We start from the raw sequence: 17,656 nt of genomic DNA, 5'->3' as shown, positions 1-17,656 counted from the left end.
ATAAACAACAGACTTGTTGGCAATCAAATTGGAATTTAAGTGATGAGCAACTCCTAAATGGAGTTAAAAAAAAACCCCTCTAAGCTCCTATGGAAGAGCATTTTCTTACTATCTGCTTAATCATGATGTGTCAGCTACTAAAAGATTGGACTGTTACTGGAAATGAAGGATTGGTCATGGTAAACCCATGTAAAAACAAACACTGAAAAGTACAAGTAAGACTCTTAATTACATACTTAATATACAGTACTAATTTATATTTCTGTACCAAGACAATTGTCCAGTTGTAACTTTTTTTTATGCTACAGTGTGTTGGGTAGTATTACTCTGGGAACAGCAAGCATCAACACTTAGCCTAGTTTTTTCTCTGTGTAGCACAAAATCTCTGCTAGTTGTTAGCTCATTCAGTAGAACAGATTGGCGACAGTACAGATAGTATTGGAAGTGCCTAGTTCCCTTAAACAGAGCTTGACTGATGATATGACAAAATAAGGACTCGGCACATTTTATGAGCCGTTTTGACTGAGAAGATCTTTACTGCATTAATATTAAGTGTGCAGAAAGTAGTATTCTCTTTTTTATCCTAATTAAAGTATTTTAATCTGTTCTTGACAAAAGGAAAAGGCAGGACACAACCTGAGCTCCTGTGTTTTTATTACAGCTCCAGCTCCCCTCTCAAAGTTAAAATTACCTTTTCAGAACAAACTGTAAATTGTTTTAAAGGTACTTCTGCTTTTAACATTTACTATTTTACCTATTTCTGTTTTTGTGAGATTGTGAGATCCATAATGGATCAGTGCTTTTGATGTATAATGCGTGTTTGTTTTGATTGCACTGTATTTTCTCAGATAACTCTAGAAAGTTAAGTTATTCCAACAAAGAAAAAGTGAAAGCAAGTGGTATTTTGGCTCTGTTTGTAGCTTTTAATTATTTTATATTAAGTTTTTCTTCATGTCATGGTTCCAATAGCTTAAGCAAAGCTGAAGGTGTACTATCAGTACCCTTGGAGTCAGTTTTATCTAAAATAAATACACCTTACAACCGAAGAAGGCTCCACAGCTGAAACATTTTCTTTCCTTTTTTTTCCTGCATGGAATAAACCTATTACTTGTTCCTAAAATAAATACATATGTAAGGGTGTAGTAACAATGCTGTTTGCTCTCAACTAAAACTGATGAGGTAATTTCAAATTAAGCATGTGTTTCTGATTTAGCCTCCATTATGCTAATGGTTTTTTAAAGTTCTACTCATGCTGAGATATTCATGGGCGTGTGCAGAAAATGCTGTAAGTTGCACAGAGACAAACAAAAGAAACTAACTTCATTGTAGACTATGCTAAATTTAAGGTTAGAAATTGTAGACTATGCTAAATTTAAGGTTAGAAAGTACTGAACATAAGCCACAAAAATCCAGTTAATAAGGATTATCGTTCAGTTACCCAAATGTCAAGTCACTAAAACATCTTAAAAACATTCTTGGGGTATAGGTGGGAATGATTTTTGTGTTGAGGTTTTTGATTAAATACTTTCATGATGGAAGATTTAAATGTTATTGACAGCTTCAAGGATTTCTCCTAGTGTCAGACAACAGATGCAGGCCTTCATTATTATGTTGGGAAAGAAGAAAACAATGTTTAATATTTTGATTTTTGTTTATTTTTTTAAATCATGGTTGTTATGCTGTTGCTCCTTCATTGGAGCCCTGTTTCTGTTTTGGGCTAACACAAATGACCCAGACAGATCCAGACTTTCAAAAAGTAGTGATTTTAATTAATGGAGACTGGTGTGATGCTGAGAATGAGTGTGATGCCAATTAAAATGTTTGTTGCAGAGCTTAAAGATCTAGCAGTACATATGCAGTGCAAGGCAATTACTATACACAGGAGGCTAAAAGGGATATTTCAAGAAGAATAGAGATTAAATTAATGAGAAATATGATAGAATTAGTGCAATCAAGATCCTATACAGATATAGGAAATTAGACAAAATATTAGTTGAGAAAAGACTTTTAAGATGTTAAAGAGGAGTGTACAGTAACCAGAACTATCAAGGGAGCAGACAGAGTAATGGGAAAATTCAGACTAATCAGTTCCTGAGAGAATAGCATGAGTGATGCACTGGAATGTATTATTCCTGCTTTTTTTTTGCCTTGCTTTCAATCCAGTTCCAGCCAGGAGCAAATGTGATGTTCAAAGCCACCTCTTATTCAGTACTAAATTTGATAATAAGGAGAAATAAAGTATGTTAATTTCTTAATTGACACAGCTTTTGACACAAAAAGTAAACAAAAATGCTACTTTTTAGTTCAAAACATCTTTGAATTTTCATAATTCATCTGAGTATTGTACATGTATTCTTGTTGCTAAGCAATGTGCACAGAATGAACAATGAAAGGACTTACAGGCCTAACTACACATTTGCATTAAAGGAGAACTGTTTTTTTCTTAGAAAAATTAACTAGTCACAGGTGTTCAATAAGTGGGAACATATAGGTTAAGGCTTTTTGGAGCAGTAGAGTTTGCTTTCAGAGCTGTGCCAATTAAATATATTAGTCTCAGTTGCTTGTTACTGCTCATTTTTTACTGATTCAGCTGCAAATTAAAACACCAGGTGTGTCACTGGAGCTCAGCTGAAAAGAGGGCAGACTGCCAACAGGATTAAATGTACGTAGGTTATAGAGAAAATCTCTTCTGAAGAAAGTATAAAAGCAGATCTGATCTTCCCTCTTATAACATCCTTTGATTTGTTGACTGAGAAATTTAAATTCTCTCCAAAGAACAAAAATTCATTTGAAGAAACAACGAAGACGCACAATTAATTTGTTTAGGGATTAAAAAGGCTCTAATTTAAGGAAAGCATGACTCCACTATCCAATTCCTCCTGGACGTAGTGTTGTATTTCAGGAAAAACCTGAACCCAGTGTAATGTGGGTGAATCTGAAGGATGTCACAGCTGTCAGGAAATCAATAAAGATATATTGGAAACGTTCCATAACATGCTGACAACTCAACCAAGGTTACAAGAAGTTTTTGGGCATTTGTAATGGAAGCTATGCCTGCTACCTGTTTGGAAGCATTGTTTTTTAATATCGCAGTTTTATTTGAATCCCTTTTTGCTGCGTTTTCCTCCAGTGCTCATTTGAGAGGAACAATTGTGTTCCTCGTGGCCTTCCCCTATTGGAGAGGCTCATACAGGTATCACATAGACAAGCATGAGCAAACTTGCCTTGCATTTCATTGTCTCACACGCTGGTTCTGTAAAGTGTGAATGAGCACCCTCCGTCTTTGACTCTGAGCTACATCTCGGTTATCGGACAAAAAGTGTAGGATTTTACTTAACTCATTCAGCAGCTTCAATTATTTTTTGAAACTCTAATAGTCACAATGTGAAAATGTAAGCTTTCCTTTCCTGTAGAAGTATAATCAAAATGAAAACCGGTTAAGTTTTATTTTTAGGATATATGTTTAAGATTTTTAATTGTGTGTTCTAGGATTACTCCTGTATGTATTGTATGCGATCAAAACAGTGCTTGGTGGAAATGTACAGGGTCTTTATATTTTGCAAGGGTTTGGTGCAGAGAACCATCATGAACAGAATGCTCATATGAGCAAGACCCTACACCGTTACATATTGTAGTATGTGTAGTTAAAACACATACTGTATGTAACCCTCTCTTACATGACAGTTAAAGTACTGTTGTATTGGCTGTAAGTTAACTTTTAATTTAAAAGTGATCAACAAATAGAAACAACAGTGATCAAAAACATAGGGTAGTCATTCCTCGCACCTCCAACAGAACAGGGAGTGTTCATTTACAATATACTGTAAACCCAAGACCACCTTACATTTGCAGATGCCGGGTAGTGGGTTCTTGGGAGGGCTCACTCAGTAGCTAGATTGGTCTCGCCATCATCATCATCATCCTCATCTGTGGCACAGTTCATTTGAAAGTTGCCGTTAATGACCTTTGGCTCGGTTTCACCCTGCTCTGCTCTTTGTCCGGACCAAATCGTGAATTAGCAAATTTGTGAATGTTATATTTGTACATGTGGAGACCCTTCTGTATTTGATTTAATTTTTCAATTATCAGTGAAGCACCTGTTGAATTTTAAACGCCAAGAATGGCTTTGTGTGGGTTTGAAGACCTCTCACTGTATGTTATACAGTATATCTGTGTTTTAGCTCCTGAAAAGACACCCCCTTGATACCAGGAAAATATTTATATTAATGTATACTTTTTCCTGGACTGACACAAAAGAATGACTGTGTATTCAAAGTTCTATTCTTTGGCCAGGAGCCATATCACCCTGCAACTCACAACTGGCAACCCACTGAAGCTAAGCAGGTTTGAGCCTGGTCAGTACCTGGATGGGAGACCTCCTGGGAAAAACTAAGGTTGCTGCTGGAAGAGGTGTTAGTGGGGCCAGCAGGGGGCGCTTACCCTGCAGTCCATGTGGGTCCTAATGCCCCAGTATTGTGACGGGGACACTATACTGTAAACAGGCGCCGTCCTTCGGATTAGACGTAAAACCGAGGTCCTGACTCTCTGTGGTCATTAAAAATCCCAGGGCGTTTCTCGAAAAGAGTAGGGGTGTAACCCCTGTAAAGCGCTTTGAGTGGAGTGTCCAGAAAAGCGCTGTAAGCAATTATTATTATTATTATTATTATTTCCTCTAAAAGCAAATGAAGTTCTTTAATCAAGGATGCTGTTGTTCTAAACCCAGTCTTTAAAAGGAGGTTCAGAATAGTAATGATCTGTGAAGCAAATGCCACATTTAGGAGGATGGAGTGTGTACCATTTCACCTTTCCCCCTTTCCTTAAAAGATGGAAGCTTTTTTTGTATGCCTGTAAGTAATTGTATCAAAAGTGAATATTTATGGAGAAGAATTTCACGTCAGGGATGCTGATTTAAAAAAAGTATTAAGGGTCCTATGGATGAGTCGGGCCATATAACCTTCTGGGTCAGCTGGCTCTAAAACCCTCCAGGGCACACACCTGTCTGTACTTGGATACCTCAGCTGTGAAACTCTAGAACAAATCCTTTCCAAGGTTATACAACTGCATTTTAATCATTTATCCATTGCATTTAAATCAGTTTTGTGCTTTCATACAGTATATACAGTGTCTTGCAAAAAAAATTCAGACCCTTGACCAATTCTCTCATTTGACCGAATTACAAATCCTACCTTTAAGTTTAGTTCTGTGATATTTCTGTGATATTTTTATTTCAAAGCACTGAAACTCAAAAGTATTTTAATGTGACAAAGGTTCATGAGTAACTTTAAACCTTGATGCCTACCAGCATTCGACAGGCATCTCCCATTACAGTTTCCACCTCTTGAGGTCAGCCAGGTGTTTTGGTGATATTACAGATAAATGTAATGTTTCTGATATTTTATTCTGTTTAGTACTTACACATACTGTTGTACAGATGTAAAAGTGTCATATTATTACTACTGTTAATATTACTGTTTAAAATAATATAACCTTGCTCAGAGATACTGTAGTGCCTATATCTGAGATTTAAACCCCATGTCCAGATCCCTAACTACTATTCTACACAGCTACACAGCAATGTTTCATGAAACAAAAAAGGATTGTGTTGTGCAATAAGATGTACCTGAAAGGTGCTTTTAGAGTTTGAATGCAGTATAAGACTAGATTATCACAGAACAGCTACTATACTTTTTAGTGTATGTCAGAATGGATCTTTTACAACTCTTGGATTCTGTAAATCTATACATTAACTATATATTATATGTTAACTACACTGTCAATGAGTGTAATTGTGTAATATATTGATTAACTGCACAATTAATGAGATGGTTTTATTGAAACCTTACAGACAAACAGATTAGAGTGCTGTGTGTAGGGGTGTTGGGAGCTCCAGGGTTTGTGAAGTTAACACGTATGGTGCATTAGGTTACTTTGTAATTAAAACAAATGTACTTGCTTTTATAGAACATTGTTGAGAATGTTAAAGTTTGTTGTCCTTTTAAATGTAGACAATGAAATTCAAACTATTTTCTTTGTCAGAAAGAAGAGCAAAATATTTTATTTAGCTTTCACTTATCTGTGTTATAGGTCAGTATCACAGTTGCTTTGAAAACACTGAAATTATATGACTGCAAGAAAATGTAGACTCTCTGCAACTGTAAAGAGGATCTAACTGGAGATTGTGCATTCAGAGGGTAATGTGAGTTTTCAGCATCACTATTTTGTGAGAGATTGCTATCTGAGTTTAAATGTATACTATTTTTCTGGTTTCTGATGGCAGGTTTGTTTTTCAAGTGAGCCGTTTACTGTGAACTTTTAACGAATTCTTTGAAGGTTCCTCATCTTGTTCCTTTGGTTTACCGTTTCTCTAAAATACCCCAAAGCTGAAAAGCATGGTTTTTAATTGAAAGGCTGTAACAAACATCTTTAGGAAGTAAGACCACATCTTTCTCATATTAAAAAATAATCGGTAATGAGGCTGTCTACGTTGTGACCTTATAGAAACCAAAATGGCTAATAGGCCATGCAATGGTAAGATAATGAAAACTGTATATTGTGATTTGCACAGCTAGACCACAATCCTCAGGGCTAGAATTTATTCCACAGCTTTGGGTCTACTTGATGCAACAGAGATGTATTTTATCTTCTTGTCAAGAATATGTCCCTTAACAGCTGTTGCTACTTAATCAGAAGTATCCCCTTACGCAGCTATTAGAATAATCTTTTTATAATCCAGTTGTCTTTTAATTGATCCGATTACTGCCCTGTATAAAAAATATTAGTCTCTTTTAAAAGTTTGTGAAATGGTAATCGCACTGTCAAACAGAATCAGATGAGCTTTTGTGGTGCTCGAGTGGCACATCTAATTACAGATGTTTGAGCAGGGAGCTGTCTGTGTGCAGGCTGCAAAGGATCAAGGAAAGGGTAGTTCCACGCTGAAAATAAGAAAGGAGAAGCAAAAGGCTTTGATTGTAGAGTCTACTTTTAGGTATGAGAAAATATTGTCATAGGTCACACCTGAAGAAAGCCCTGTAACTGAATCACTTTCTCTTTTCTATTTTTCTGTGTGAAAAGCACATTTTCTTGTTCTTTTACATCTAATTGAAATCTCATTGAAGCATACTTGTCACAAGCTTTTTAGGGTCAATAATGCAAATGAAAATTCTTTTTGAAGAAAAGGGAGTTCAGTGATCATTTCAGTCCTTCAGAATAAATGCGGTGAGCCAGAGTAAACGTACCCTAAATAAAACATCCGTAGTGTATCCAGGACATCGTCTGAATATCATTCTCTTATAAGTTTTAGTGTATTTAAAAACTAGCTGCATCCTGAATATAAAACAGGAGCTATTTCTTATTGTCTTTTTAAGCCACAGTATCCACCAGTAATCTGATCTCGGACACGCATGCTGAAAAGGCCACAGCAATCTCCTGGAATATCTTCATTAAATAAATATTGAAATCATCTGGTGTACTTATGCTTGTGGGAGTCTGAATGGTATGAAATATCTGGAGGTTTTCAGATTGTTTAGAGTAGAGTACTTTAGAAATAAACCAAAATTGAGAAATTTTTGTTTGTTTGAATCCTGGAATGTAAGTCCTACAGATATTTGTTTCAGTCAGGCTTCATCTTCTTTGACACTCACCTCTGATTAAGCATGTGAACTTTCCCATCTTGTGGAGGCAATATAGCAACCATGTGTTATTTCGTTCCGTCTGTGTTTCCAAGTTGGTGCACTTTAAAAGTAGTGGAAGAATATAACTGGTGTCATTCTTCTGAATGTTTTTCATTACTCTAGTTTTAGGAAGAGAATCCAAGTCAAGGTGACAGGACTGAGCCTTTACCTGCCTTGACACGCAATTAAATCCTCACTGGGGCAGTATTTCACTAGAAGTGAGTATGTACACTTAAGACTGGAGATCTGGAGACTGAAGATGAAGAAATGGAGTGAGCAAAAGCACAAAATAAATGCAAAACACCCTCTTGCTGGAGGCAAGGAAAAAGCTTCCTGCTATTAATCACCTTTTTAATCAAAGTTCCTTCAAACAGAGTTGTTAGAAATTAAATAAAAGCAAAGCTTGTTTCAGTTCTGCAATACAGTAATGGCCTTTAAAGGTTAAACACTTGTTTTAATTCACTCTTTATTTCAAATGCTGTTAGGCTGTCTAGCTTAAAGTTTTCAAGTTACCTTGGTGAATAGAAGATGAAGGTTTTTATTTTGTGTTACCTGAGATGTACCATGTCGGTTTCCACTGTGTAATCATTATTTGCCCTTAAAACTCTTAACATTAAAAAATTGTGTATTAAGGTTACTAGTGGTCTGTTTAAAGTGTGTAGGTGCCTCCAGTTCTGAGCCACTTAAGATGTTTGGTTCTAATACCGATGCACTTGGTATTGTGTCTTCGTAAGAAAGAGAGAATCAACATTTTCTTTTTTATTTATTTTAGTTGTGAAAGTGTTATTTCTATCTGTACCGGAAGTCAATGGTAAACAAAAAAAAAAGTTTAAACAGAATTGTTGTTGGAAGTGCACAAATTTAAGAACCCATAGAGTATATGCAATTTGATAGGAGAAATTGTTACAGACCCTGACACCATAAACCATAGTTTAAATTCCACAACTCAATTAGACAAAAAGAAAATAAACCTTTCTTTTATGTGTTGCTTAGTATGTGAGGCTCTTCAGTCAAGATATTTTAGTAATGGAATGCTATGTTCAATCTGGTTTAAGATTGAAAGTCCCTTTCTTAAGTGTTTGGATGTGTTAACCTGAGCTATCCAGATACAGTACTTCTGCTGTGTAAACCAGATTAACCTGATGTGCCTCTCATTCCTGCTCTCAGTGCAACTTGACAACAGAAATGCTGGTGTGACATCTAGAGATGGGCAGAAGTCTATACCTGATCATGTTGAACTGGAACGGAGTTTACTTGCCGAAAGATGAGCTTGGTGTCTTAGATAAAAGTGCTAAACCATTAAGAAAATATTTAGCCCCCACCTAAAAAATGTCATTTTAGAAAACAAGGCATTACGATAAAAGGTGATTGTCTTCTATTTTGTTTCGCCTTTTGTTTTGTGATCCCACATCCCTCGGCTCTGTGTTCCCTTTAAAAAGACCTAGTGGTGGCAGTAGTTCCAGAACTTCCTGAACTGCCACATTCCAGCTAAGCACATTTTACTGCGTGTGCTCACCAATCAGAGGGAACGTTCTCCTAAGCCCTTGTCATCTGGGCTGGCGTTTGTGTCTTTTGCCACACACTCTGCCACAACATGGAAAGGACTGGAGGATTTTAAGGACAGTGCCACATAGACATTTTAAGAAACTACAGAAGGTAGGATTTGCTTTTTACTGCCAGTTTTAACGTTTGGTCACATTCGAGAATAGTCTTTTAAAAGTTAAAGTATCTTTTTAGAAGGAATAGAATAGTTGAATTATTGTTAGGTCTTTGAAGAAAAATTTTAGAAAATGATACATTTCCGGACATGTCCAGTGCATGGGTATAGTGCTGTAGATTAGCATTTCTGTTGTGTTAATAAAATATTAGTTGGAAGTGCATTCCTTTTTAAAATCTGTTTTGTTCCCCAGTTGTTAATTATGTTTTAATTTATAAGAAGCTGTATGCTACATGTCCATATGTTTTTACTGTCCTTATACCCCGTTTGAAGAGAAATCATTACATCTGCATCAGGGTCCTTAGGCACCAAATTCTCAGATGATTTGCATGATGCAGTTTTTGTACCGCATTAACAAAGAAACAGATGTAAGCTAAACATTGGGTGTGGCCTGTTGCCTCTAAGGTGCATTACAAACACAGCAAAGAATAAGCCATTTAGTGAGCTCATCTGAAGGCATGCAAGATGTTCCAGAAATCCATGACGGTCCTGAAATTATTCCAGAGAATATGTCACAAAGGTTAAAGATCGCAGATGTTCCCCACAGCAGGGAGGGCTGCATACAGCTGTCTGGAGCAGTTGGAGGTGTGTGGTGATTAAGTGGAGCTGGAATGGAAATGGTTGTCTTGGGCTTTAGTGCCAAAAGATCTGCAGGAGTAGAGCATGTGCAGTCTACAGTAAGTTGTATGTGTGCTGTGTGCATATAATGCTTTGCTGCATTTATGATCTTCCTGGATGATGTACCATATTATAAAGTCCTAGGAGAACTGATGATATTGACCTTAAAACCCTTTTCAGTGTCATTTCAGCCTATTTTAAATACTAACAGTAGCACAATCTCAATGAGCTAGTAACAGAAAAGAAAGAGTGATCATTTGTTTACATAAAGCAAAATTATTTTTTCCCTCATTATTCTGAAGAAGAATCTTCACAAATTAATTTAACAATGAATACTGTATAAGTTTTGTTTTCCAGAACGCTTGTATGTTTTCTAGAATTTAGACTGTTGACTGACAAATTCTGGATTTGAGGGATCTATTAAAATTCAAAGCTAAAAACGACTGAGATTTCCTGTTATAATAATTTGCAATCAATATAACCAATGGTTAAATACTTCTGACAAATTTGTGTTTATGTAAAATGGACAGATTTATTATTTATAACTAATAAAACCTTGAGAGACGATCATCTCACAAATATTCTTAGGATGTTGGGCATGAAGCGGATCCTAACCTGTCAGTTGTAGTTGTAAACTAATACAGAGTGAAGCCTTTGGAATGGAAAATTTTATTTTGGAACTTCTTTGCAAGTTGGTTTTAATTATCCCCCGATTCATATATCAGCTCAGTTTCTTGCAAGGTTCCCAAAGTGCAGAGTCATATTAAAAAAATGTGAGCCTTGCATTCATTCATTATTCTAAAATGTAACCCTACTTGTTCCAAGTAGTTAAAATGCAAGCTGACAACAGTTATCCTGCACTGGCTAACACCCAAATACCAGGGTTTGCTTGAGTTTCCATTCCACTGCCTCTCAAGAACAATTTTATTTCACTTCACCCACACCAGCCGATCAGAAGTCAGTGGAAGGAGGGAAAAGATAGTAGTTATTTGTACCTGTAATGTTTGTTCATTATTCTTTCTACATGAGCTTTTTCCTTGATATTAAACAAATCAAAGTAAAATTATTTGAAATAATTTCCGTAATTGTGGTTGTGCAGAACAAATATGCAAAAACAAATCTTGTGTATTCAGTTAACACATCATAAAAATAAAAATGTTTAGTATTTTTGTTGTGATTAAATGTAGAAAACATTTACTCGATTTCCTGATATTGGCCCACATACAGTACTTTATGTAAGTGGGCCACAAAATCACCATGTTTAAATTGTGAGGCTTATATAATTTGTATAAGAATAAAATTCTCAGTTTGTGTTAGTTGTCTTTGAAGTTACATTTCAAAGTGTGGAATATGTTTTAGTAGCATTTCTTTAGCAATATTCCTGTAGTGAGTGGTTTATCTAGAGTAGATTGTAGATAAGTGTGTGATGATAATGTTACATTGTAGTCATACAGGGGAGTCTGTGTCTCTTTCCTGTGGCAGATTGAGGCTTTGAAAAATACAGAGCACAGTATTCCAGGTGGTTAGTAGAGTCCCAGATGCATAAACAGCCTGTTATTTATTATTTATTTTGTGGCGGTTGCAACTGTTAAGTATTCTCATGATTTGTAAACACACCTTGCTTCTGGTGGCACAAGACAGTCACAGACATGAATGCATTCATTTGAAAGTAAGTGGGCCAAAAAACAACTTTTTTTAAAACGTGTAAGTGATAAACCAAATAAAGTAAACCAATTCATGGGGAACATAAGTAAGGTACAAATGAGAGGAGACCTTTTGCTCATTTAGACGTCTGACAGTTTTAATTTAACTACAATAATTCTTATAAAAAGAAGAACATTTTGGAATTTACCCTTTTCATTAATTCTTTCATCTGCATATCTGCATAAATTACATACAGTTCTCCCCTTTTTTATCAGCAAATAATTTTTTACATCTCTGGATCCCAACATTCTTATTCCTCTTTTCTTGATAGAACTTTTCTTTCTTCTTCAGCACAGCATGAAGCAGTGAAAAGTGTTAACTTGAACAGCTGTTTGGAATTGGCTAATGTGCTTTCCCTTTCTCTGCAGATCGTGCTGAAAGAAATAAACCAGAGCAGCGTCTTTCAAGGTAAGGTGCTTTTACTGCTCCAGCCATTACAAAGAATGCAGTCATTGGTCTTTTAGAAGATGTGGAAAATGCCTACTGCATATTATCTCCATGGCCACTGAGCTGCGTTCCTATGGTCTTCTTGCAGGATACTGACCGCTCTTTAAGCTGCCTAATAATCTTTTAATTCCAAGATACTGTGCCTTTAAACAGGGTATCACCAGTGACCAATGTTACTTTGTTTCCTGTTTTTTTTGTGTAGAGATAAGATCAGGGAGTATCATTAATTATGCAGCTAAACAGGCATGTTGTTTATTCTAATATGAAGCTACTGTAACTGGCTTTACCTGTGAAAGGGAAGTGAAGATAGCCCAGGCTCAACCAAATCCCATTCAGATGCAATTCACTTAAGATTGAGATTTCAATTCAACACTCCTCTTGCTCTCTTTCTGAATTCTCATTTGATGACAGCAAACGTTGATTTAGATATGTTCTTATATTCAAAAGAAGCACAAATGTACCACTGCTGCGGATCTGTTCGCAAGCACCATACACAGATTGTTTTTTTAATTTACGACTAACGTTGTATTTCCAAAGCAAGGCTATGTAAAAGATTAGAAACTTCCATTGGTTTTGGGAGTGGGTTTTTTAGTACACTAGCTAACCCATCCTGCTTCTTTTGCACAGGGTGTTATTTGTCTATTCATATTTAATTAGTACTATTGCTTTGAAATTTGATCTGCAAGTACTAGGGCTTAATGAACGATACCCCCTTCAGTGTTTTCCTGGTTTAGGAGTCTGTGGCTTATTATATGTATAGCACTTCAGCTGTGATTTGATGTTCCATTTATAGTTGGAAAAGTTAAACCCGTGTGCCACTGCAAATGAAAACAAAAGATACAAAGCAAAAAAACAAGTGGAGGACCCTGATTAAAATGTGGATTTTCTGTTGATTGTCTTCTATAAGAAAGTATCCAAAAAACTGAAAAGTGATTGCTGAGAAGTATATTAATAAACCTGTGGCTTCGCTTATGATGCCTTTATTCTGAAACAGGGTAGTGAGAGTTTATTAGATACATATAAGATAAAAATTAATGACTCTACTCATTCTTAGCTTTCCAGTAAACTAATGAGTTTGGAATTCCATGCAATGTCCTGTGCAATTCTAAACTGGCATTAAACAAAATTGGTCCTGGTAGCTGGTGACTGAGAAGGTAAGAAGACCCCATTGTGGAACAGTCAGCAGGGTTCTGGACTTGTAACTGGAAGGTCATGGGGTGAAATTCCAGCACCACTGTTGTATCTTTTAGCAAAGTCTTTAATTGCCTCACTTGTATAAGTGTGTGACTCCATAGGGGAATTGGTATCGTCTAACAGGTGGATCTCAGGCAGCAGGCACACAGACACTGCTGTAAGGAAAAAAACAGTGCTCCTCATCCATACAGTGAGGCAAACCTGGACAAAACCCAAACTCCTGTTGAGCTCTATAGAAAATGTTTCTATAGTATCCTTAATAACTGCCAGGCAGCTAAGTTGTGTGCTGGCATCAATAATCAAAACACACACAAGGATCAACCAGGGACTGACACTTCCTTCTCTTTCTGGTGTAGCACATAACAGTGAATCACAAACAGTGGATTACAAATAAGACAAATAATAAATAAGATTCCTATATGAATTATATATTTTTGTAAATGTAAAATTTGACGCTTGTCTGGTTAGGTCAAGCTTTCCTTTTGTAGTGGAATGTAATTGCATTCTTGATGGCAGATTTGTATTCATCTGCTGGTTTCTCCTTTGCAAAATAGCTTTCACATCTCATGGAAAACTTGTGTTGTCTTGGAAATAGATTAAGTGTTTATTTTGCACTTTCAATGTTTGTTGATACCTTTGCTCTCCACAGGAGGATGTGTGGGAGTTTCGTGTGATGGAAACTGTACTGGCATTTCTCCATTTGACCAGTTCAGTCAAATTCATACTGTGGAGTACAGAACGTAGGTGTGTCATGCTTGGTTTGATCTTCGCATGCAGTTTGATTCTGTGCTGAAGCTGAGAAACTTCCTACCATGTTGTACAGTCTAGCCTGACAGTAAATGGAGAATTCTCACCTTAGGCAAGATCTGCAAGAGCCTAACATGGAATGGAAGAGATTAATGGGTAGTCTGAAATAATGGTGACATTGTGCATGAAAGTATCTTGTTTGTACTATTCTTAGAGAGCTGTTAATAAAACTGGATAAGAAGTGAAGTGAAATTTGCTACTGTAGTTTTTGACAAGAATGTTCTTCATTCTGTGGTGAAAATTAGAAAAGTAAAACCTTGTTTGTTTCTGCGCACTAAAATAGTGCCCCATTCAAACCTCTTTAGAGTTTTTAAAGGAAACGTTCTTTTTTTTGGTTTATTGTAGTTTTCTTCATGCAGAAAACAAAGATTTAAGCATTTTGATTTTTTTTCGCTTGTTTTTGTCATATGACATACAGCATGTTCTGGGATATTGCTGGACTATTGATCTTGAAAGCACTGCTGCATTTCTACATTTAATGCAGAAAAAATGAATTAAGTGCCTTCCTGGTGAACGTTAACCCCTCTATACGAAATGTTTTAATACCAGACTATACAGTTCTCTACGTATGCTGATTAAGGAGGTTAATTCATTTTTTTTCACAAATTTTGTCTTCATTTTATGTGGAAATATTTTTGGTTCAAAATTGTCCTTAAATCTGGTCTGACTATTTTCAATTAATGACTGTGTGTTGAGAAAATGAGTGTCGCTACCCTAGCATTCCCTAGCAAGTAGGTTTTAAGTGAAGGATTATAGCCTGATGTTTACTGTGGTAATACAGGTAAGACATCTGAAGAATTTCTTTTTGAAAATTGAAATTGTCCTGGGTCAGCAGAGAAATGAGTTTCACATCTTGCGTATTAAAGTTTCATCTCAGGAACTGCAACATGTCAAAGGCACTTGAGGTATCTGTTTGAATTTTTCCAAGATTTGGAAAAAAATTGTGAATGTTTCAAAACCTCATGCAGCAAATTTCAAAGTTTTTTTTTATTGTCACATGTCATTGTTTTTACTAGTATCGTGATAAGTTGAGATCTGCAGCCAATGAATGAGACATTATTAGAAGTAAGTGCTCTCTAGAAACAAAAGCAGTGAACAGGAAAGGACTAATGCAAAGTCGAGTCTTTGGAGCTGTAAAGGCAAGAAATGTAGAATTATTAAAAAATGTACTCTTCATGGTAAAGAGTGGAATGGTGTCTAATATAAAACCTACAAACAGTCCCAATAAAGCAAACTAAGTTTTAAAGCAGGTTTAACCTTAAATATTGGAGGTTAAATAAATGAAAGAAAGACAAGAAAAGAGTGCAGGTCCTTCATATCTCCAATCACTCCTGTAAAACTTTAAGAAGTGGAAAAGAGGAATTTTGTTTTCTCTGGTGCTTAGCTTTCTAATTTGTTCAAAATGATAGGCATTAAGAAGAGGCTTAGTCCACACCAGAACACACTGGCCCAATGGATATCCTACCTTTGAGCAGACTAAGACTGTTACTCCCTGGTCTATCACAGGATCACCCCCCTGCAGTGCTTGTCCCCACTTATATAGCTGGGTAGACAGCAACTGAGATTCGACCTCACTCAAGGGTACAACAGCAGTATCTACTGCAGGGAGGTGACCCACAACCTGTCAGTTATGAGACCAGAGACTTACATGCTGCACTATGCTGTCCCCTGAAAATGAGAGGTATTTGCAGACCCATTTTTTAAGAATCAAGAATAGACATACTGTACATGCCTGTGACACACCCTGGAACTGGGAATAGGAGGCTGTTAATCGGAATGTCAATAGGTGAAAAACATAAACAAAGCAGCCGTGAGGAAAAGAGTGCTCTTTTATTTACAGTGTGAAGTAAAATTAAATTCCAAAACACTAACAAAAGCCTACTCTTTGTTACTGACTAGACTTTTTCAGTCCCCCTCTTACAATAGTGTCATTGACATTCCTAAAACTCACATGTCCAAGATCTACAAAAGTTCATACTTGGTCAGTGAGTTGGATGTCTTCTCTTCTTCCCTCTCTCTGGTGCGGTTTTCCTAATAGTGGATCCACTCTCTGTTCCCAGAAAGCTGATAAATAATTAAATAAATGCTTTGTAACCTTACAGTTGACCAACCAGCCTCTCAGAATTGGTCAGGTGACTGATGGCAAGAGCTAATTCTCCACAGCATTCTGGGGAATGTTGCTTAGACATGAGTTTCCATGCTGTATGATCCTACCACCCTCTCACAATAATAATAATGTCTGCTCTTTGTGATTTATTGTGCTATACATCAGCCTTTTTCACTTTTACTGTCACTCTAGAAACTGGACTGCCCGCTTGTTCATTTTATCTCCTTTACTGAGCGTTTTTACATAACAGTGGATTTATGTAGTTTAGGCAAACAATGAAAATGTAATTTTTTTTTTTTGATAACAGGGAAACTCAACCTGGAACTCTTCCTTGTTCTTTTCCCTGTAGCAAGTTGAGAGCCAGTATATTGTTAAAATTGATGCTGCTTATTCTCAGTTAAATAATTAGAGAACTGGTTGTCAACGGCATCCAGCCATTTAGAAAACTTTAGAATTAGAATCTGAGGAGAATTTCCAGATTGAAGTGTATGGAACTCATATGAAAGCCAATCTGTGTCTGCTTCCAGGAAGAAGTTTGTACTGATGGCAAGATGAAGGTGCCTGTTATATTACAAGTGATCTTGTGAGGGTTCTGTGCCATTAATAATATTAACATTTTCCCTTTCATGTGCTCCTAGTCCAGGACCCCTGTCTTCCATAAGAGCTGCTATCAAGAGAAGTGAGTACTGACTTGACAGTTCTGTCAAGTATTGATTGTGTGCCGTACATATTCTGAACTTATAGCTATTGGACATATTGATATTGCTTTACATTTTATGAACTCCAGAACAATGAACATTAACAGTAGCAGTATTCTTAAAATGCTTTCATTTAATACATGTGCTTAAGAAGCTCAGTGTTCTCTACATTTATCAGGAAGGTAGTATTGAAATAAGATGTGAGATGTGATAAAGGATAGATTCATTGCTGACAGAAACATGAAATAAATTCTAAAATGCCAAATAATGCCTGGATAAATAATAACTGGATTTAATTAGTTGAGCTGCTACATACAAATGAGAGACCTCAAGTAAATTAGCATTTTGCTAGCAAAGATGTGCAAAATGTCACCAAAATGGTGTTAATTCTTTTGTTCTTTTTATTTTAATTGGACATTTTAGAAAATGTAATGTGACTATAATATAATGTATATATTTTGAAACTTGTATCCATTTTACTTTGAAATATGATTAAAACCACAGTTAACCTGCACTACTGTGAAATAATATTAGTAATGTGAAAACTATTTTAATTTAGCAGCAACAACAAGAGCTTATTCACAGAATGATCCTCCCAGAGACAGAAGGTAAGCCTTCATTGTATCATAAGTTTCAGGACTGGTGCTCAGTGGGCAGCTCCATCAATATTGTTCTCAACCACTTTCATCCTGTT

The 17,656-nt window shown here is 36.2% G+C and overlaps 1 protein-coding gene across 5 annotated transcripts in view; it reads left to right on the top strand.

The window, feature by feature from the left end:
- Positions 1–17,656, top strand: part of sh3d19 (SH3 domain containing 19) — a 37,054-nt gene that overhangs the window by 2,445 nt on the left and 16,953 nt on the right. For 4 of the 5 annotated variants that reach the window (XM_088633181.1, XM_088633179.1, XM_088633180.1 and 1 more), the window contains 3 exons: positions 12,078–12,117; positions 16,903–16,943; positions 17,522–17,570. In XM_088633181.1, coding sequence (XP_088489307.1) covers positions 12,078–12,117; positions 16,903–16,943; positions 17,522–17,570 — 130 coding nt within the window. The remainder of the gene's footprint in view (positions 1–12,077; positions 12,118–16,902; positions 16,944–17,521; positions 17,571–17,656) is intronic. The other variant, XM_088633178.1, reaches the window with a different exon arrangement.

This window comes from Lepisosteus platostomus, chromosome 1 (assembly GCF_059453375.1).
Source record: "Lepisosteus platostomus isolate fLepPlt1 chromosome 1, fLepPlt1.hap1, whole genome shotgun sequence".
Taxonomy (NCBI): Eukaryota; Metazoa; Chordata; class Actinopteri; order Semionotiformes; family Lepisosteidae; genus Lepisosteus; species Lepisosteus platostomus.
Note: the sequence above shows the minus strand (reverse complement) of the source record. Positions and strands in the feature narration are given on the sequence as shown.